Raw genomic sequence first — 22,426 nt, forward strand, 5'->3', positions numbered from 1 at the left:
CGATGAAACAATGCTTTAGTCTGTTTCTCAGGTTGTATGTCTTTATCAATACTGCAGGACAAAACCCTTCTGTATATGATTGTATGAAGAATGTTCAGTCTTGATGTACATTCTAGCCCTGCAGATGGGTCCAAATGATTCTCAGCTCTTAAACACAGTAGTTCCTGTGCAAGATGTACGTATCACTATCAAAAGGCAGCTGTCCCAGTGTATGTGGCTTTTCTTTCATACAGGGGAACATATTTAGTCCTTTTGTACATGTTCTACCATCATTTCTTTGTAAAGTAGAGACTGTTTCATGTGATTCTTTGTACTGGGATGTTTAAAACACGAGCCTGTTTGCAGGCTTTTAGACATAGTCACATTCATAATAATCATCTAGTTTGTACATCTTTCTTACCACTTGTTTTAGAGTAGATTCCTCTACCAGTTGCTGTACCCTGTCCTTTTGTAGATCAGATAAAGATACTTGTATGAGAACCCTTTTAGAGAATGACAATTGGTAGCAGACCTTTCTTCCCCTCTGAAGAAGTTTGTGAAGGTGGCACAAACTATTAGCTAGAAGGATCTTGAGGGCATAAACTAGAATCTCAGCGGAAGCCTTCGCTTTTAGATATGTAAACGTATTGCTTTTGTGACATTTAAAATGAAATAAAATCAGGATGAATTATCAAGTGGTGTGTAGTGTCTGTCTGAGCAGGATTTCAGTCACAGTAAGAACATGTTTCAATAAAAGGTGACCAATAGAATTGTAAGAAATACAATTTTATTAAAAACTCTTAATTCCAGATGCTTGCATACAGACTTCAGAAAATCAATAATAGCATTACCACTGGAATTGTAGACTGAAAGAAAAACATTATTAATGTAAAATGTAGTACCATAATGTAAACTGGTTGTAGCTATAGGTTATCAACATGAAAGACATCCACCTGTGTGTTCAATACCACTTAATATTGTAACAGACCAATGCAAGAGAAACCATGCGTCTCATTGTCCAGTCAAGAGACAACTCTGCTGTCATGGACATGTTCACAACTAATGATGGCTTAAGTGGCCCGAACATCTTCACTTTGGGACAGTGTGTCCCAGCACTGGTACTTTATGTCAGCACAAAGCAAACCCATGTTGCCATTCACCCTGAGAACATATCTTATACATCTAATAAACTCTTGTCTTAAATTTAATTTGTGCAGCATCCATTCTCTAGGGAATCTATATCAAACTGGTTGTTAATTGGATTCTCAGCCAATCATCTGGATATGAACAATCATTGAAGATCGTTTTATATCAGCCTTTTCACACTGCTAAGTTGTGTCCACCCTCGGTAATGGAACCATGCGGGAAAGGCAACCATGTAGAGAATGTTTCTGAGCCAGCCCAACACTGTGCAGGTCAGCATGGTAGTGTGACAACAGGTATTAGGATGTGCTCACACACGCTGCCCAACTCTGACCAATCACATCAGCTCTTGACAATACGTGGGCAAAAGATCAGAATTGGGCAAAAACCAAAACGAGCACCTGAGGGGGCCTCAGGACTGAGTTTGGAAAACCCTGCCTTAGCGAGCCAAACTGAAAAAAGGTTTGAAAGATTGGGTCCTGTCAAGGAGAGGGGAAGAGTTGCACGATTGTAGTCAGTAGGGTTATGATCGGCTAAAGCACAGAGGGAGCATCCTGTGTAACAGATGATGGCCTGGTCCGGACGTAGACATCTAACTACATCAGGGATGGTCAACTCCAGTCCTTCTGGGGCCTGATTGGTGCCATATTTTTGCTGCAGCTAACACACCTGACTCCAATAATTAACTCATCATGATCATCAGTTTAGAATACAATGTGTTGAATCAGCTGTGTTTGCTATGAATGGGGTAATACTGCGACCTACGATGACTGGAGTTTCCCATCCCTGATCTACATGTATGTATTGTATCTGTCAGAATGTGTTTTTAACAAGCCTTTATTGAGCTACATAATCCACTGCTTTCATTCCAACCAAGTCAAAATGTCTCTTTCCCGGCCGGGTGTGTAAGTTCTAGCGAATAGCCTTCACAGGACTCTTGAAGCTGGAGGCAGCCTGGAGTTGGAGTTGATAAGCCATGGGGTGGATCTTGAAGCCATATAGCCTGAGGAAAAACAACAACTAAATATTACAACACAATAACAGTGTGGATTGTAGAAGGCTGCCATTATGCTAACGTGTCTCAATCTCCTTACCGAGGGAAAAAAATGTCATCTTCAAATCAAGCAAATGGTTTTTGTTACAGTTCCCAGCTGAACATGAATTAAGTAATAACTCGAACAAATCAAATGGGGTAAACCAAGCATCTTGATGAATTTGCAAAGATAAAGATAATTATAGAAATAAACCTTGGCACAAACTGGTTGGCAGGTCGTTTTGGCCGGTACTCTGGGTGCACCATAAATAGCATGTGGGGGAAGCCTGTCCCAAAGTAGGCCCCGTCCGTGTGGTGGTGCCGGGAGGACTTGGGGGTGTACACATCCATGCACTTTGGACAATACAGCTTCACCATCGCCTCACCTGGGATGTCTGACAGACCTATGGGAGAGGAGAGATCAACATTATGTAACACCGCTGAGGGCACAGACATCTATTCTGCTGTCAGCTGGCAATTAAATATTGATCAAATATATTTACTGTGCAAGCAAGAGTAATCTTTTTGAAGATTCCCTCAGACCTGTGTGAAATACTGCTGACAATCTGTGATATAGTTCAAAATGTGACTGGAGATAAATGGTTCAATTCCATGAAAAGAGAAGAGGTATGTTCTGTAAGTGAACAGGAGTATGAATACATTAAAGTCAAACTCACCAATAGGAAGCATGGGTTGATTCTCACAGTACACTCTTGGGCAATAGCCAAAGTCCCCTTGTTGGTACTTATCCAGCTGCAAACCAAAAACTATTTCAGTGTGTAACATGGTCACACAGCTAGTCCAAGAAGGCCAAACTAACTACATAAACGGACAGGTAGAATTTAGAATAGGGGTCTCCAAACTTTTTCAGCACGAGCTACTTAAAACAAAAAAATGAAGCATGTCACAAGCTACATTTTTATTTTATAGCTTTCAAATAGTTGTTTTGTCAATATACCTGGCAAAATAACAGTTAATAGACAACGAAGTGGGCCCACTAAAATGTTCCTGAATTCTCTTTTCACTGTTATATTTCTCCTGGTTTGGGATTTATTTTAAATTTTTTACATTTGCTCAATGTTACAATTCTTCATAGAGAAAAATGGAAAATGGATGTTCTGAGTCCATGTCAAAGCTTAAAATCACATGAAGACCCTTTGAGGTCTAGGAAAAAAACAAACACATTTTAATTTGAGTGTAATGTACCCTTTAATTGCACATCTCGCAAGAGAGGAATGTGTCAGTCTAGCGATGTTGCTGCTGTTACCTATTGCTGCAGCACGTCATGACAGAGTTTGCAAAACAAATCAGCACCTCATTGATACAAATAATCATCATGATAGTTGTCAGATAAGCCTACTTTGCAATATGCATTTGATTGAACGTTTTTTCAGTCTACCCAAAAGACTTCCGGTCGCCATCTAGCTACACACAGACTCAGACAAATGAGCGCCCTAAACAGACAGGGGCAATATTGCTGGAAATTAAATTGGCAGATTGTGTTACGCGTGGCTTTTTAAGCCAATAGTGGCTAACTAGGGGTTGGACAATGTCACTGTGGCTTTGATAGCCGGGAGCTTTACATTTATGACAGTTTGCCACGGAACACATGAAGAAAATGCATGTAATTTCAGAATTGATTGGCGAGCTACTCCTAGGTGGGCTGCGAGCTACTGGTAGCTCACAGTCTACCTGTTGGAGACCACTGATATAGAGATTATCCAAACTCCAGAACAATATATACAGATCTAGGGTTTACTACCATCTGAGCGATGCCTCTGTTGGTGAGGATGTAGCGTGCGTGGATCAGCCCGTACAGCATCTCTGCTGCCTGCTCTATCAGGTCACTCTGGTTGGGGTTGTCCTCCAACTCCTCATCTGACAGACAGACATGACAGTGAGGCTTTCAGATCAACACACAAGGTACACAGAAGCCTATAGTGACATGATGCATGAATAAAGCACTGGGAGGCAGCATTATAACATCTGCAGGTCTTTCCTGTCTTTATACACACACATAAGTCAGGCTTTCTGATCAACACAAGGTAGACTTCAACCTATAGATGCACTGAATCAAAGTATGTAGTCACAGTACTGTGTCCTTGTGTCTTTTGAAAGGCACTTGTAAATACAAACAGAAGTGATAAATTAGCCTTTAGGAAGCGTCAGTGTGAAGTCATGCCAGACGGTGTAGTGATGAGCTCACCTGGTTCCAGGTCCAGGATCATGTCAAGGGCCTGGCGGTAGTGAGGCACCTGCTCATTGAGCCCTGTCAGGTTAAACTTGTCCTGAATGTAGTCCTCATCAACCTGGTAAAGTGGAATGGATCAACATGGTTAGTAGTTTTCAGCTGCCAAACACAGTCTACTACTCTTTATGAATTGGCCAAGGTTGGTCAATTGCATAACAGGTTAAAGGGATTACTTCAGTATTGGCAATTAAGACAAGCAGGAGAGTTAAAGGTAGAATTAAGCAACGTAGCGTAGCCTACACGGTGCACTGTGCTGGAATATCTGAAGCTTCCACCACGCCATAACAAGCTTATGTCACGGTTACACACTATGGCACCAATACAAAACCACCCCACGACTTTAAACACTGTATTTTGGTCCTCTTTCACATGGAATTCTCCATCTGTGTTTTGGGTATATTTGGCTGGTAGTTGTAACAGTTCAGTCTGTATTTCAAATGATCAACTAACTTCACAAACAGTTGGCTAAGTCAGAGCAACAGTATTTCCCCTGTCTGTCCTTCTCATTCTTTGATGTTCTGACATAACTAGCTATCTACTCACCTCACAGAAAAACTCATTCCCCCTCAGGCCACAGAACCAGGAGATCCAGGACACCTCCTCCGAGCTGCTCATCCTCTGAACAAGTGGGGGGTGATGGTGCAACGGCATGCAAAACTTACATGTATTTCAGAATTTCCATTGTATTACTAGAATATAAAGCTAGCTGGGCTAAGCATTTCGCTACACTCGCAATAACATCTGCTAACCATGTGTATGTGACCAATAAAATGTGATATTAGCTAGTGGTGTATTCCATTCTGATCCAGGGACCTGAAGTATGTGCACACTGCAGGCTTTATTTCTGCCCCAGATGTTAGCTAGCTAATTCATCAAATCATCAAGCCCAGATGTGTTAGTACTGCGCTAGAGCAAAAACCTATTGTTATTAGTCAAATTATGCATAAAGAACTCTAGCTAGCTAACGTTAGCTACATAGATAACACTAGCTAGCTAACCCCGTGTTTACTAGCTAGTTACATTAGTTTAATAACGTTAGCTAGGTAACGGACATTTTCCACACGCATGAAATACATACTGATTTGAAAGTAAACAATGAACTGTGTAAAACCAAATGTGTTGTGTTAGCACACGTTTACTCACCCTCTTTTATGTTAGCTAGATATATCTACCGGTAGCTACTTTGCTAACTAGCTAACACCTTAGCTAACTGCTGTAAACAATAATGCTACTTCCGGTGGAATCTTCGGCTTCTCCGACCTGTGTTGATGAACAGTTTGTTGTTCCAGTCAAACCGCGAGTATTAGTGATGGGTCGTTCGCGAACGAGTCGGCTCTAAGAGCATATCAGAAGCGCCCAATCTATTTATAAAAATATTTTTAAAATAACATAATAATCCAAAGATTTAAATTAATATAATTAACTAATTCAAATAACGATTTATTTTTACAATATAGGCCTAAATGCTCAAGCGCATACTTTCGTTCTGACTGTGCTTAGACCAGTGGTCACCAAACTACGGCCCACGGCCCGTCAGCACATTTGGCCCGGCCCTCTGAACAATACCAGAGACGCTATCGAATTTTTTTCCTATTTGGCCTCCAGAAAAAAAATCATAGGCCCGGCCCTGTCAAAGAGAGAACGGAATAATGGCGAAAAGGTTAGGTAAGAGAAAAATTGATTCAGAATGCAGGGTATTTAACCTGCAGTGGACAAACGATTATGTTTTTGGTCAATGCAAAGAAAAGGCTGTTTGTCTCATCTGTCAAGAGACGGTGGCGGTATCCAAAGAATACAATCTTCGCCGACACTATGAATCCCGTCACAAAGACAAGTACGATAGCTTGCATGGCCAAATACGAGCAGACAAACTCTCAAAGCTAAAAAGTGGACTACTATCTCAGCAGAATACATTTGTACGCCAAGCTCAGCTGAACCAGGCATCCGTTCGGGCCAGCTTTCGGGTTGCTAAACTGATAGCAAGAAGCGGTAAGCCTTTCACTGACGGAGAGTTTGTTAAGAAATGTATGGATGCTGTCGCGGAGGAGGTGTGTCCCGAGAAGAAAGATGCATTTAATGCCGTAAGTCTGTGGGCGAGTACAATCACCAGACGCGTTGAAGAAATCGGGAGTAATGTATATGCCCAGCTGCAGCAGAAGACGAAAGAATTAGACTTTTTTTCATTAGCACTGGATGAGAGCACGGACGTGCAAGACACAGCGCAACTGCTCATTTTTATTCGTGGAGTTAGCGCAAACTTTGAGATATGCGAGGAGCTGGCAGCCCTCCAAAGTCTCAAAGGGACTACAACGGGAGAGGATATTTTTGACAAAGTGTGCCAAACCATGGAGAAGTTGGACCTGGACTGGTCAAAGCTAGCTAGCATCACGACTGACGGGGCTCCTAGCATGGTGGGCGAAACTCGCTGTCTAATAGGACGCATGAACCGGGAGTTGGAAAAAAGGGGTCTCACCGCCCCGCTACGAGTCCACTGCCTAATTCACCAGCAAGCACTGTGCTGCAAAGTGTTGACGTGGGATTCTGTAATGAAGGTTGTGGTGTCGTGCATAAACTTCATCAGAGCAAAGGGACTTGAACACAGGCAGTTCCAAGAATTCCTGTCTGAACTGGAGTCTACACACGGAGATGTGCTGTACTACACAGAGGTCCGATGGCTGAGCCGGGGCAGAGTTTTGAGGCGTTTTTACGAGCTGCTACCCGAAATTAACGCATTTCTTCATTTAAAAGACAAAACGGTCCCAGAGCTGATCGACCCAGAATGGAAATGGCACCTCGCATTTTTAACAGACGTGACAGAAATACTTAACAGCCTTAACTTGCAGCTACAAGGGGAGGGGAAACTCATTTGCGACATGTATTCACACATAAAAGCATTTGAGGTGAAATTAGCGCTGCTTTTGGAACAAGTGAAAAAGCGCAACTTCGTCCATCTTCCTGCTACCCAAAACCTGTCGACAGAGAACCCAGCGGTCCCGTTCCCAGCTCAAAAGTGCGTGGAAGCACTGGAAATGCTGAAGGCGGAGTTCGGTGTGCGATTCAGTGAACTACATGTTCATGCAAAAGAAATCCGTCTTTTTCAGAACCCCTTTGTTGCCGACATTGATGAAGCCCAGCCTTCATATCAGTTTGAGTTGGCTGAGTTACAGAACTGTGATGTTCTGAAAGACTCATTCAAGCCCAACAGTCTCATTGACTTCTATGCCGCCCTCCCAAACGACACATATCCAAACATCAAAAAACACGCAATGAAAATGTCCACAGTTTTTGGCAGCACGTATATCTGCGAGAAAACCCTTTCTCGCATGAAACTGCTGAAAACCCCGATGAGATCAAGATTGACAGATGAACATTTGCATCAGTGCTTGAGACTGGCTGTAACTAGAATGGAACCTGATATTCAACTTCTCACCAGCCAGATGCAGGCCCACAGTTCACACTGATGAACATACATAGGTAAGCTCACTTTTCTGACTTGAATGAGTCATTCTGAGCATAAACAAATATAATCATAATAAAATCTACTGGGATAAAATCCATCTTTACAACCATACTGGTAGTGAAATGTATTGTGCTGTGTAGGTGCTGTATCACTTAGTTCAGTGTCTCAACCTGCTTCTTTTGTGGTTTTCACAGGGAAGTTGATGAGAGAGAGCTGCAAACAGCGGTGTCTACAAGCCTACTGGAACCTACAAAAGGATTATAAGGAAGGAACACAAGAACTTTAAGAGACTGCTCATATGTGTCAGAGAGATTCTGCTCTGACAACTGAGCTGAACTTTTATCTGTTAAGATTGTGCATGGCACGACAGAAAGTTAATGTTCCATGGCTTTTTTTTCTATGAAGAACCCAGAGAGAGTTATTTAGTTATTATTTATTTCCTGTTTTTTCTGTGAAGAACTCAGAGAGGGTTATTTAGTTATTATTTATTTCATTAGTGTTATTATTTGTTTCCTGACTTTTTTTCTGTAAAGAACCTGGAAAGGGTTATTTGGTTATGTGTGGCTTTCTGGAAAACAATACATTTTTTAAGCTCCCCTACGATCGTCACACTTTTTCTGTTACAAACTGACACCGGCCCCCCATCAGAGAAGGGAAAAGTTATGTGGCCCTCACAGGAAAAAGTTTGGGGACCCCTGCCTTAGACTAACAGCCTCACCTGTTGCTCCTGTCAATCAGACACGTAACCAATGAACCAAAGATGCGTGAGGGAGGGCCGAGCCAACTCAATTCAATTCAAGGGGCTTTATTGGCGTGGGAAACATGTCTTAACATTGCCAAAGCAACTGAGGTAGATAATATACAAAAGTGAAATAAACAATACAAATCAACATTAAACATTACACATACAGAAGTTTCAAAAGAATGAAGACATTACAAATGTCATTATGTACATGGGAGTTTATCAAAATTGGGTTTGTTTTCAAATTCTTTGTGGATCTGTGTAATCTGAGGGAAATATGTGTCTCTAATATGGTCATACATTGGGCAGAAGGTCAGGAAGTGCAGCTCAGTTTCCACCTCATTTTGTGGGCAGTGTCCACATAGCCTGTCTTCTCTTGAGAGCCATGTCTGCCTACGGCGGCCTTTCTCAATAGCAAGGCTATGCTCACTGAGTCTGTACATAGTCAAAGCTTTCCTTAAATTTGGGTCAGTCACAGTGGTCAGGTATTCTGCCACTGGGTACTCTCTGTTTAGAGCTAAATAGCATTCTAGTTTGCTCTGTTTTTTTGTTAAATCTTTCCAATGTGTCAAGTAATTATCTTTTTGTTTTCTCATGATTAGGTTGGGTCTAATTGTGTTGCTGTCCTGGGGCTCTGTGGGGTCTGTTTGTGAACAGACCCCTCTGTTCTGGTACAGATCTACTACTCCCACCACTCCTCTCAGGATCCCTCCCTCTGTTCTGGTACAGATCTACTACTCCCACAACTCCTCTCAGGATCCCTCCCTCTGTTCTGGTACAGATATACTACTGACAACACTCCTCTCAGGATCCCTCCCTCTGTTCTGGTACAGATATACTACTGACAACACTCCTCTCAGGATCCCTCCCTCTGTACTGGTACAGATCTACTACTCCCACAACTCCTCTCAGGATCCCTCCCTCTGTACTGGTACAGATATACTACTGACAACACTCCTCTCAGGATCCCTCCCTGGTACAGATCTACTACTCACAACACTCCTCTCAGGATCCCTCCCTGTACTGGTACAGATATACTACTGACAACACTCCTCTCAGGATCCCTCCCTCTGTACTGGTACAGATCTACTACTCACAACACTCCTCTCAGGATCCCTCCCTCTGTACTGGTACAGATATACTACTGACAACACTCCTCTCAGGATCCCTCCCTCTGTACTGGTACAGATCTACTACTCACAACACTCCTCTCAGGATCCCTCCCTCTGTACTGGTACAGATCTACTACTCAACAACACTCAGGATCCCTCCCTCTGTACTGGTACAGATCTACTACTCCAACACTCTCTCAGGATCCCTCCCTCTGGGTACAGATCTACTACTGACAACACTCCTCTCAGGATCCCTCCCTCTGTACTGGTACAGATATACTACTCACAACACTCCTCTCAGGATCCCTCCCTCTGTACTGGTACAGATCTACTACTCACAACACTCCTCTCAGGATCCCTCCCTCTGTACTGGTACAGATCTACTACTCACAACACTCCTCTCAGGATCCCTCCCTCTGTACTGGTACAGATCTACTACTCACAACACTCCTCTCAGGATCCCTCTCTCTGTACTGGTACAGATCTACTACTCACAACACTCCTCTCAGGATCCCTCCCTCTGTACTGGTACAGATCTACTACTGACAACACTCCTCTCAGGATCCCTCCCTCTGTACTGGTACAGATATACTACTCACAACACTCCTCTCAGGATCCCTCCCTCTGTACTGGTACAGATCTACTACTCACAACACTCCTCTCAGGATCCCTCCCTCTGTACTGGTACAGATCTACTACAACACTCACAACACTCCTCTCAGGATCCCTCCTCTGTACTGGTACAGATATACTACTGACAACACTCCTCTCAGGATCCCTCCCTCTGTACTGGTACAGATCTACTACAACACTCCTCACAACAGATCTACTCCTCTCAGGATCCCTCCCTCTGTACTGGTACAGATCTACTACTCACAACACTCCTCTCAGGATCCCTCCCTCTGTACTGGTACAGATCTACTACTCACAACACTCCTCTCAGGATCCCTCCCTCTGTACTGGTACAGATATACTACTGTACCCTCCCTCTGTACTGGTACAGATCTACTACTCACAACACTCCTCTCAGGATCCCTCCCTCTGTACTGGTACAGATCTACTACTCACAACACTCCTCTCAGGATCCCTCCCTCTGTACTGGTACAGATCTACTACTCACAACACTCCTCTCAGGATCCCTCCCTCTGTACTGGTACAGATCTACTACTCACAACACTCCTCTCAGGATCCCTCCCTCTGTACTGGTACAGATATACTAGGATCCCTACTACTCACAACACTCCTCAGGATCCTCTCAGGATCCCTCCCTCTGTACTGGTACAGATCTACTACTCAGGATCAACACTCCTCTCAGGATCCCTCCCTCTGTACTGGTACAGATCTACTACTCACAACACTCCTCCCTCAGGATCCCTCCCTCTGTACTGGTACAGATCTACTACTCACAACACTCCTCTCAGGATCCCTCCCTCTGTACTGGTACAGATATACTACTGACAACACTCCTCTCAGGATCCCTCCCTCTGTACTGGTACAGATATACTACTCACAACACTCCTCTCAGGATCCCTCCCTCTGTACTGGTACAGATACTACTGGATCCCTGACAACACTCCTCTCAGGATCCCTCCCTCTGTACTGGTACAGATCTACTACTCACAACACTCCTCTCAGGATCCCTCCCTCTGTACTGGTACAGATCCCTACTACTCACAAACACTCCTCTCAGGATCCCTCCCTCTGTACTGGTACAGATATACTACTCTCCTCTCAGGATCCCTCCCTCTGTACTGGTACAGATCTACTACTCACAACACCCTCCTCTGTAGGATCCCTCCCTCTGTACTGGTACAGATATACTACTCACAACACTCCTCTCAGGATCCCTCCCTCTGTACTGGTACAGATATACTACTCACAACACTCCTCTCAGGATCCCTCCCTCTGTACTGGTACAGATCTACTACTCACAACACTCCTCTCAGGATCCCTCCCTCTGTACTGGTACAGATATACTACTCACAACACTCCTCTCAGGATCCCTCCCTCTGTACTGGTACAGATATACTACTCACAACACTCCTCTCAGGATCCCTCCCTCTGTACTGGTACAGATATACTACTCACAACACTCCTCTCAGGATCCCTCCCTCTGTACTGGTACAGATATACTACTCACAACACTCAGATATACTCTCAACACTCCTCTCAGGATCCCTCCCTCTGTACTGGTACAGATCTACTACTCACAACACTCCTCTCAGGATCCCTCCCTCTGTACTGGTACAGATCTACTACTCACAACACTCCTCTCAGGATCCCTCCCAGATATCTGTACTGGTACAGATATACTACTCACAACACTCCTCTCAGGATCCCTCCCTCTCTGATCTACTGGTACAGATCTACTACTACTCAGGATCCCTCCCTCTGTACTGGTACACTCCTCCTCTCAGGATCCCTCCCTCTGTACTGGTACAGATCTACTACTCACAACACTCCTCTCAGGATCCCTCCCTCTGTACTGGTACAGATCTACTACTACAACACTCCTCAGGATCCCTCCCTCTGTAACACTCCTCTCACTGGTACAGATCCTACTCCCTCCTCTCAGGATCCCTCCCTCTGTACTGGTACTGGTACAGATCTACTACACAACACTCCTCTCAGGATCCCTCCCTCTGTACTGGTACAGATATACTACTCACAACACTCCTCTCAGGATCCCTCCCTCTGTACTGGTACAGATATACTACTACAACACTCCTCTCAGGATCCCTCCCTCTGTACTGGTACAGATATACTACTCACAACACTCCTCTCAGGATCCCTCCTCTGTACTGGTATCCCTCCAACACTCTCTCAGGATCCCTCCCTCTGTACTGGTACAGATCTACTACTCACAACACTCCTCTCAGGATCCCTCCCTCTGTACTGGTACAGATATACTACTCACAACACTCCTCTCAGGATCCCTCCCTCTGTACTGGTACAGATCTACTACTCACAACACTCCTCTCAGGATCCCTCCCTCTGTACTGGTACAGATATACTCCAACACTCTCAGGATCCCTCCCTCTGTACTGGTACAGATATACTACTCACAACACTCCTCTCAGGATCCCTCCCTCTGTACTGGTACAGATATACTGCTGACAACACTCCTCTCAGGATCCCTCCCTCTGTACTGGTACAGATCTACTACTCACAACACTCCTCTCAGGATCCCTCCCTCTGTACTGGTACAGATCTACTACTCACAACACTCCTCTCAGGATCCCTCCCTCTGTACTGGTACAGATCTACTACTCACAACACTCCTCTCAGGATCCCTCCCTCTGTACTGGTACAGATCTACTACTCACAACACTCCTCTCAGGATCCCTCCCTCTGTACTGGTACAGATATACTACTCACAACACTCCTCTCAGGATCCCTCCCTCTGTACTGGTACAGATATACTACAACACTCCTCAGGATCAACACTACCTCTCAGGATCCCTCCCTCTGTACTGGTACAGATCTACTACTGACAACACTCCTCTCAGGATCCCTCCCTCTGTACTGGTACAGATATACTACTCACAACACTCCTCTCAGGATCCCTCCCTCTGTACTGGTACAGATCTACTACTCACAACACTCCTCTCAGGATCCCTCCCTCTGTACTGGTACAGATCTACTACTGACAACACTCCTCTCAGGATCCCTCCCTCTGTACTGGTACAGATCTACTACTCACAACACTCCTCTCAGGATCCCTCCCTCTGTACTGGTACAGATCTACTACTCACAACACTCCTCTCAGGATCCCTCCCTCTGTACTGGTACAGATCTACTACTCACAACACTCCTCTCAGGATCCCTCCCTCTGTACTGGTACAGATCTACTACAGTCAGCATGAACACCTCTGGATGTAGAGCTCAACAGTGCATCCCACTTATAATGCAGCTGCTTCGTCTTGATGTTCTTCTTTATCAAAAGCTACTGCGACACATTTCCATTTCAAACAAGCTCTCAGGGTCCATTCACTGCCTGCAACTCTACTTGCGCTCCCTCACGATGGAACGTACCAAGGGACAAACGAAGTGGCAATGAAGAGAGGAGACATGAGCATCTCGTCATTATATACAGATCTCTCATTATGGGGAATTGTGTGTAGATTGATGAGAAAACAAAACAATTTAATCAATTTTAGAATAAGGCTGTAATGTAACAAAATATGGGAAAAGTCAAGGGGTCTGAATATTTTCCGAATGCACTGTATATTCTGAATAAGAATGTACAGTCGTGGCCAAAAGTTTTGAGAATGACAAATATTAATTTCCACAAAGTTTGCTGCTTCAGTGTCTTTAGATATTTTTCTCAGATGTTACTATGGAATACTGAAGTATAATTACAAGCATTTCATAAGTGTTAAAAGCTTTTAATGAGAATTACATGAAGTTGATACAAAGAGTCAATATTTGTACTATTGACCATTCTCTTTCAAGACCTCTGCAATCCACCCTGGCATGCTCTCCATTAACATCCTGACTGATGGCATCCTATTCTTGCATAATCAATGCTTGGAGTTTGTCAGAATTTGTGGGTTTTTGTTTGTCCACCCGCCTCTTGAGGATTGATCACAAGTTCTCAATGGGATTTAAGGTCTGGGGAGTTTCCTGGCCATGGACCCAAAATATCAATGTTTTGTTCCCCGAGCCACTTAGTTATCACTTTTGCCTTATGGCAAGGTGCTCCATCATGCTGGAAAGAGCATTGTTCATCACCAAACTGTTCCTGGATGGTTGGGAGAAGTTGCTCTCGGAGGATGTGTTGGTACCATTCTTTATTCATGGCTGTGCTCCTAGGCAAAATTGTGAGTGAGCCCACTCCCTTGGCTGAGAAGAAACCCCACACATGAATGGTCTCAGGATGCTTTACTGTTGGCATGACACAGGACTGATGGTAGCGCTCACCTTGTCTTTTTCCCCGATGCCCCAAACAATCGGAAATGGGATTCATCAGAGAAAATGACTTTACCCCAGTCCTATATCAGTTGGTCCCTGATGTTTTTCTTGGAGAGAAGTGGCTTCTTTGCTGCCCTTCTTGACACCAGGCCATCCTCCAAAAGTCTTCGCCTCACTGTTTGTGCAGATGCACTCACACCTGCCTGCTGCCATTCCTGAGAAAGCTCTGTACTGGTGGTGCCCCGATCACGCAGCTGAATCAACTTTAGGAGACGGTTCTGGCGCTTGCTGGACTTTCTCGGGCGCCCTGAAACCTTCTTCACAACAATTGAACTGCTCACCTTGAACTGCTCACCTTGAATTGTTGATTTAAGTGAAATCTTACTGGCAGCAATATCCTTGCCTGTAAAGCCCTTTTTTGTGCAAAGCAATGATGACGGCACGTCTTTGGAAGTAACCATGGTTGAAAGACCAACTAACATCAAGGCGGTGGCCCGTTCCTGTAGGTTCATGCTCTACAACATCCGCAGAGTACGACCCTGCCTCACACAGGAAGCGGCGCAGGTCCTAATCCAGGCACTTGTCATCTCCCGTCTGGATTACTGCAACTCGCTGTTGGCTGGGCTCCCTGCCTGTGCCATTAAACCCCTACAACTCATCCAGAACGCCGCAGCCCGTCTAGTGTTCAACCTTCCCAAGTTCTCTCACGTCACCCCGCTCCTCCGCTCTCTCCACTGGCTTCCAGTTGAAGCTCGCATCCGCTACAAGACCATGGTGCTTGCCTACGGAGCTGTGAGGGGAACGGCACCTCAGTACCTCCAGGCTCTGATCAGGCCCTACACCCAAATAAGGGCACTGCGTTCATCCACCTCTGGCCTGCTCGCCTCCCTACCACTGAGGAAGTACAGTTCCCGCTCAGCTCAGTTAAAACTGTTCGCTGCTCTGGCTCCCCAATGGTGGAACAAACTCCCTCACGACGCCAGGACAGCGGAGTCAATCACCACCTTCCGGAGACACCTGAAACCCCACCTCTTTAAGGAATACCTAGGATAGGATAAAGTAATCCTTCCCACCCCCCTTAAAATATTTAGATGCACTATTGTAAAGTGGTTGTTCCACTGGATGTCATAAGGTGAATGCACCAATTTGTAAGTCGCTCTGGATAAGAGCGTCTGCTAAATGACTTAAATGTAATGTACTTAAATGAAAGAGGAAGAACAATGATTCCAAGCACCACCCTCCTTTTGAAGCTTCCAGTCTGTTATTTGAACTCAATTAGCATGACAGAGCAGCAAACTTTGGGAAAATTAATATTTGTGTCATTCTCAAAACTTTTGGCCACAACTGTACTAGCAAATACTCACCTTTAACCTGTAGCTTGACGTCAAAGCAGCGTTCATTTTGTCCATCTGCAGTGACTGTACTCCACCATGGAAAGAGCCAAAGATGCATCTCCTGAACTGAGATTCCCTCCATTCCTAGGAATGTTTGGTTGGAGATATTTTTTATTTTACCTTTATTTAACTAGGCAAGTCAGTTAAGAACAAATTCTTATTTTCAATGACGTCCTAGAAACAGTGGGTTAACTGCCTTGTTCAGAGGCAGAACCTTCCGGTTACTGGTCCAACGCTCTAACCACTAGGCTACCCTGCCGCCCCGGGTAGGGTATTGAAGTATTTGGATCTCACTGTCTCCCTTGATCTCTGCCCAGGTCACTGATGATATTTGGGGATTTCCTGTTGTCATGTTCAACAGGCAAGGCAGGGTAGCTATCCCGTTGGGTGCTGCCATAACTGAATGTAGAATCGTGCATTCTTTGGAGGAGAGGCTTACTCAGACAAGGTTTACTCTATTTTTATTCGACACGTACATAGAAAGAAATGGAATATATAATTTTACTTTTGACTTTGAGTGATGTTTTTCACCATTACACAAACACTCATCTGTTATGGGATTCTATCATTTTATCAGAAATGCTGACAATTGATATACTTTGTTAAGTATATTTTCGATCAATTGCTTGATATGAGGTTCTGCAGCTGCACACACGTTTTTCACCAACAAATGGACATGCCTATGGATCAATCAAACCTTTCTTTATTCCTTCCAATGAAACCTGTATAACCCGGTTCATTTGACATTCAGGTTTTATATGAACAGATTGGATCCATAACTAATTGCATTCAGGGCAGATCTGAAAAAGTCTTTCTTTGCGGTGGTCCACTCTCTTTGGGCTCCTGGTCTTTCCCTTTCTCCTCAAACATCAAGATCCTTCAGCAGAGAAAAATAAAATAACAAATTATTACACAAGTCATGTAGCAAAAAGACATATAGCCTTAAAGGAAATACAGTGGATTACAAAAGTTCAGAATCGTATTCAGAAAATTCATTTCAGGTCAAATGTAATGCCTTCATTAAATGTAGTGTCAGTTTCCTTCTAACTTACAGTCGGAGTATGGAATTCCTCTTCCCTAGCATCATATTGAGAAAGTCTGTGTAACAGAACGTGTCTCGTGCAGCACCGCCAACCACATCTGACATAATCTTTTTCAGCTCCAAGTGAGTCTTTGCCACACCCAGCTTCTCCAACATGCGCTTCAGCCCCATCATGTCTGTGACACAGAGATAGAGAGAGAGTGTCACGTTCGTCATACGAATGAGACCAAGGCGTAGCGTGGTATGCGTACATTCTTTAATAATATAAGAATGAACACTGAACAAACTAATACGGCTAGTGCAGACAGGCAACTAAACAGAATAGGAACCCACAAACACAAAAGGGGAAATGGCTACCTAAATACAATCCCCAATCAGAGACAACGATAAACAGCTGCCTCTGATTGGGAACCATATCAGGCCACCATAGACATATAAATACCTAGACATACAAAAACTAGCATACCCACCCTGACCTAACCAAAATATAAAGAAAACAGAGATATTAAAGGTCAGAGCGTGACAGAGAGAGAGAGAGAGAGGCTGTGACAAAGATTGAGCCATCCATGTGAACTATGTTGTCCTCATGATTAGCCTAATCTTGTTATTCATCAGGATTGTCGTAAAAAAATAAGGCAATTTTACCAATGTCTCCTTGGTCATTGAGATCAAATTCCATGTATTTGTCTGTAAAACAATATAGAACACATTACAAGTATTATTTAATTGTTGATTCATTCAATAAGGAAACATAACTGTCTGATCAATGTGCATTTAAAAGACTTGAAATCTCACTTTTAAACATTTCCAGTTTTGAGCTGAGGTCCTCCTCCTCTGCATATTTAGGATCTGTGAGAAAAACCTTAAGAATAGAATAGCACAAGGCAGACATTGAGATTAGATCGTGTCAGTGGTGACCTGTCATTCAGCCACACATTTTTAGCAAAAAAACAAACATGTTTTGCATGTTACTTTGGCATTAGTATGTGTCACATATCAGTTTGCAAACAATGAAAACATTTATTTTTATTTGATTTATTTCACCTTTACTTAACCAGGTAAGCTAGTTGAGAACAAGTTCTAATTTACAACTGCGACCTGGCCAAGAAAAAGCAAAGCAGTGTGACACAAGCAACAACACAGAGTTACACATGGAATAAACAAGCGTACAGTCAACAACACAATAGAAAAAAAGAACGATGATGATGGGCAAGTAGGGATACTGGTGTGCAGAAGAGCAGAAAAGTAAATAAACACAATATGGGGATGAGGTAGGTAGATTGGGTGGTTTACAGACTATATACAGCTGCAGTGATCTTAGCTGCTCAGGTAGCTGATGTTTAAAGTTAGTGAAGGAAATATAAGTCTCCAACTTCAGCGATTTTTGCAATTCGTTCCAATTACTGGCAGCAGAAAACTGGAAGGAAAGGCGGCTAAAGGAGGTGTTGGCTTTGGGGATGACCAGTGAGATATACCTGCTGGAGCGCATGCTATGGGTGGGTGTTGTTATCATGACCAGTGAGCTGAGATAAGGCAGAGCTTTACCTAGCAGAGACTTGTAGATGACCTGGAGCCAGTGGGTCTGGCGACGAATATGTAGCGAGGGCCAGCCGACTAGAGCATACAGGTCTCAGGGGCTTTGGTAACAAAACGGATGGCACTGTGATAGACTGCATCCAGTTTGCTGAGTAGTATATGGGAAGCTATTTTGTAGATGACATCACCGAAGTCGAGGATCGGTAGGATAGTCAGTTTTACGGTGGTAAGTTTGGCAACGTGTGTGAAGGAGGCTTTGTTGCAAAATAGAAAGCCGATTCTAGATTTGATTTTGGATTGGAGAAGTACCCCTTACCCCTTCTTCTCCCCAATTTCATGGTATCCAATTGTTTTTAGTAGCTACTATCTTGTCTCATCGCTACAACTCCCGTACGGCTCGGGAGAGACGAAGGTTGAAAGTCCTCAGATACACAACCCAACCAGCCGTACTGCTTCTTAACACAGCGCGCATCCAACCCAGAAGCCAGCCGCACCAATGTGTCGGAGGAAACACCGTGCACCTGGCAACCTTGTTTGCAAACCTTGTTTTACAATGTAAAAATTATATATATAATTTAAAGTCGCATACAAACATGGTCTTCTTTTTGTTTTCTTGAGTAAGGCAGCTCCAAAATGCAGGTGTTTCAGCCTAGTTCAGTGATTTCTGTGGTTGTGGGGCAGCCAGCACAAAATATAGAGCATTGCGCCATGATTGATTCAGTGTTCTGTCACTCATGGGTACACTACGTCACGGCCAAGTCTAAGGGTAAAACTAGAAAATTCAAGCCCCTTGGGTGCTGCCATAGAGTTACATTAGAAGTGCCCATCCAAGTAGGCTCACAGTCATTGGCCACAGATAACATGACGTCAAATCACGTTAAATCTACAGTAGCTTTGATTGGACAGATCATGTCAACATCATACTTTCAAAATCTTAGCTAGCAGTCACCATCATGAATCAAGTCGACAATCTACTGGCAAATCCTTTTTAATCCTTGTCTTGTGAAGAGAAATAATGAAGAGAAATTGTAGATAAAATGTATCAGTACTCATCGGCCATTGTACATAAACATTACACAACAAGTTGGGGATCGCAAATTCAACAATGAGTGTTTTGGAAGGAATCAGTGGCTAACTGCAAGGTTTCCAAACCAATCATTATCAAAGAAATCATTGTGCCGCGCTCAAAACAACTGTTAAACGTGGAACTGCAAAACCTGACTTTGGTGAGTTTAAAACAACTGGGAAATTGGGAAAAACAAGCTACGACTGGGAAAATACGTTTTGAACATTCATCCAACTCAGATTTGTAAATCGGGAACTCGGCCCTCTTTCTAGAGCTACGACCTGAACATCACTGTTGTCATCATTATTTTCCCAAGTTCCCAGTTATCTTGAAAGAACCATAAATTCAGAGAATGCCAGACTTTGATGACAAAGTTTGTTGACAAAATATGTCCACAAAGGACCGCTGGGCCACATTCCTGTTCAGGTGAGCACAGCACAACAAGGTGAGTCCAAAAATGTCTTGTATGCTGCTGAAAAAATTATGTAATATGCCAGGGAGATATGTATACTGTAGCTAAGAAAGTAATACTAAGTGTATGTCATGTAGTAAGATCTTAGTAGCCCATTTGCCTCACCCTAATAATTTAAAACATTTTGCCTACTGTTCTGACTTGGTGGTGCACATGTAGCCTATAACCTGTTTTTGATAATGTTATCATCGATTACATTTATGCCTCTTTTTTTTATCCTACGGTTCTGACTTGGTGTTCATGGAGATCACTGTAAGAACGGCCCATGTTCTGAATTCTGTCACTGCACAATTAAAAAGTGCTGAACAAATATTTATATCGACTACATCCATCCTAGCTCACTCATTAATGTCTTAATCAAAATGACGGATTGCCTCTTATCAACTTGTCGTCCCTTTATGCCATAGTTTGTACATCTCAATTGACAGTAGAAACCACATTTGTTAAAGCAAGTCAGACATATATAGATATTTTTTTTAAGGCAGTAAATGAGGCTGAATGTACTGTTTCGCTGCCAGACAAGGCTCAGCTGATAGCCAAGTGTAGCTGTGATATTGTGCAATTAATGTATTGTTTAGTGTTGTGTATTGGTTTGCTGGAATGCATCCCACAATTTTCTTTTCCTCTACCAAGATTTACATGCTAAAATCGCCACTGGATAGTGTACATAGATAATCAGATGCTAATAATGCTATAGCTAGATAATACTACCATAATAACATGTATAGACAGATGAACAACAGACCTCATTGATGGAGTTCAGTTTCACATCCTGCTGAGACTTGAGGAATCCAAATGCTTTCCCTCCTGAAATGATATGAGGATCAACTCAGAAAACGTGTTACTACTCACTTCCTTATTGGTGATCTATCCACACAACCCTCACACATTCACAGGATCTAACTAAAGATAACAGATTTGATTTCATTGATTGATTTAGCTAAAACACTGTTTCTTTAATAAATTGTTTATAAAATCTGTGAAGTGCATATCGACAGAAAGACAGACAGACGGACTGACAGCGTGAGATGAGACGTATGACACAGAGACTTACCTTGTAAATGTTTGTCCATGTCAATCTGCTGTTATCTGGTGGATCATAGAGTAGTCAAAGGGACCAGGGGTGGCTGAGCGTTGTGTCATGAACACTGAAAGTGTAAAGTATGTATCTGTATTTTGTGACAGAAGAGGAAGTGTGGGGAGTTAAAGTTAGAGTGTGGTCATTTGCTAAGTTCCCCTCTCACATCCACTCACAGCAGACGGAACAGACAGAGAACAAAGAGAGTCTATGGAGGGGACAATGAACTAGGGGGTTTGCATTTGACATACGCTAGACTAGGCTACCACATAAACACTGCACACTACATTATTGTCTACATATTTTTTAAACTATTCAAGTCCTTTCAGCAAAACGTGCAATCACTTTTCATGTCTTTTTATTTATTTAACTAGGCAAGTCATCTAATCAAATGTATTTATATAGCCCTTCGTACATTAGCTGATATCTCAAAGTGCTGTACAGAAACCCAGCCTAAAACCCCAAACAGCAAGCAATGCAGGTGTAGAAGCTCCCTAGAAAGGCCAAAACCTAGGAAGAAACCAGGTTATTAGGGCTGGTCAGAATGAATTCTTATTTTCAATGACGGCCTAGGAACAATGGGTTAACTGCCTGTTCAGGGGCAGAACGACAGATTTGTACCTTGTCAGCTCAGTGTACCTTGCAACCTTTCAGTTACTAGTCCAACCACTAGGCTACCCCGTATAGATTTAGGTACAAGGAAGGAATGCATATAATTATTTTTACTTAACTAGGCAAGTCAGTTAAGAACAAATTATTATTTACAATGACGACCTACCTCGGCCAATTGTGTGCCCTTGTGTCCCTTATGGGACTCCCAATTACAGCCGGATGTGTGCAGCCCTATGGGACTCCCAATTACAGCCGGATGTGATGCAGCCCTATGGGACTCCCAATTACAGCCGGATGTGATGCAGCCCTATGGGACTCCCAATTACAGCCAGATGTGATGCAGCCCTATGGGACTCCCAATTACAGCCGGATGTGATGTAGCCCTATGGGACTCCCAATTACAGCCGGATGTGATGCAGCCCTATGGGACTCCCAATTACAGCCGGATGTGTGCAGCCCTATGGGACTCCCAATTACAGCCAGATGTGATGCAGCCCTATGGGACTCCCAATTACAGCCGGATGTGATGCAGCCCTATGGGACTCCCAATTACAGCCGGATGTGATGCAGCCCTATGGGACTCCCAATTACA

At 43.5% G+C, this 22,426-nt stretch overlaps 2 protein-coding genes across 3 annotated transcripts; both read right to left on the reverse strand.

Annotated features, from left to right (window-relative positions):
- Nucleotides 1-749: 749 nt before the first annotated feature.
- Nucleotides 750-6,015, reverse strand: LOC124022768 (casein kinase II subunit beta-like). 2 transcript variants are annotated; one of them, XM_046337452.1, is made up of 7 exons: nucleotides 5,550-6,015; nucleotides 4,950-5,063; nucleotides 4,362-4,464; nucleotides 3,918-4,033; nucleotides 2,833-2,908; nucleotides 2,370-2,559; nucleotides 750-2,125 (listed from the first exon to the last, which is right to left on the reverse strand). In XM_046337452.1, exons 2-7 carry the CDS (start codon nucleotides 5,055-5,057, stop codon nucleotides 2,035-2,037), a joined length of 684 nt encoding a protein of 227 aa, XP_046193408.1. In that variant the 5' UTR covers nucleotides 5,058-5,063; nucleotides 5,550-6,015; the 3' UTR covers nucleotides 750-2,034. The 2 variants fall into 2 exon arrangements, with proteins under 2 accessions (XP_046193408.1, XP_046193409.1); XM_046337453.1 differs by having other exon boundaries at nucleotides 4,950-5,024; nucleotides 5,550-6,013.
- Nucleotides 6,016-16,472: 10,457 nt separating this feature from the next.
- Nucleotides 16,473-21,338, reverse strand: LOC124022769 (allograft inflammatory factor 1-like). Its single transcript, XM_046337454.1, has 6 exons — nucleotides 21,199-21,338; nucleotides 20,890-20,951; nucleotides 17,866-17,932; nucleotides 17,716-17,757; nucleotides 17,081-17,246; nucleotides 16,473-16,905 (listed from the first exon to the last, which is right to left on the reverse strand). Exons 1-6 carry the CDS (start codon nucleotides 21,215-21,217, stop codon nucleotides 16,818-16,820), a joined length of 444 nt encoding a protein of 147 aa, XP_046193410.1. The 5' UTR covers nucleotides 21,218-21,338; the 3' UTR covers nucleotides 16,473-16,817.
- Nucleotides 21,339-22,426: the final 1,088 nt, after the last annotated feature.

This window comes from Oncorhynchus gorbuscha, unplaced genomic scaffold (assembly GCF_021184085.1).
Source record: "Oncorhynchus gorbuscha isolate QuinsamMale2020 ecotype Even-year unplaced genomic scaffold, OgorEven_v1.0 Un_scaffold_1416, whole genome shotgun sequence".
NCBI classification, from domain to species: Eukaryota; Metazoa; Chordata; class Actinopteri; order Salmoniformes; family Salmonidae; genus Oncorhynchus; species Oncorhynchus gorbuscha.

What these genes read in the sequence shown, in the direction of transcription:
- LOC124022769 (XM_046337454.1), bottom strand. An exon ending in CAATGACCAAGGAGACATTG is followed by an intron (nt 17,247 to 17,715) that starts GTAAAATTGCCT and finishes TCTGTGTCACAG; the next exon opens with ACATGATGGGGCTGAAGCGC. An exon ending in AGGAATTCCATACTCCGACT is followed by an intron (nt 16,906 to 17,080) that starts GTAAGTTAGAAG and finishes TCTCTGCTGAAG; the next exon opens with GATCTTGATGTTTGAGGAGA.
- LOC124022768 (XM_046337452.1), bottom strand. Translation starts at nt 5,057, where the DNA reads ATGCCGTTGCACCATCACCCCCCACTTGTTCAGAGGATGAGCAGCTCG. An exon ending in GGAATGAGTTTTTCTGTGAG is followed by an intron (nt 4,465 to 4,949) that starts GTGAGTAGATAG and finishes CCACTTTACCAG; the next exon opens with GTTGATGAGGACTACATTCA. An exon ending in GATCCTGGACCTGGAACCAG is followed by an intron (nt 4,034 to 4,361) that starts GTGAGCTCATCA and finishes TCTGTCTGTCAG; the next exon opens with ATGAGGAGTTGGAGGACAAC.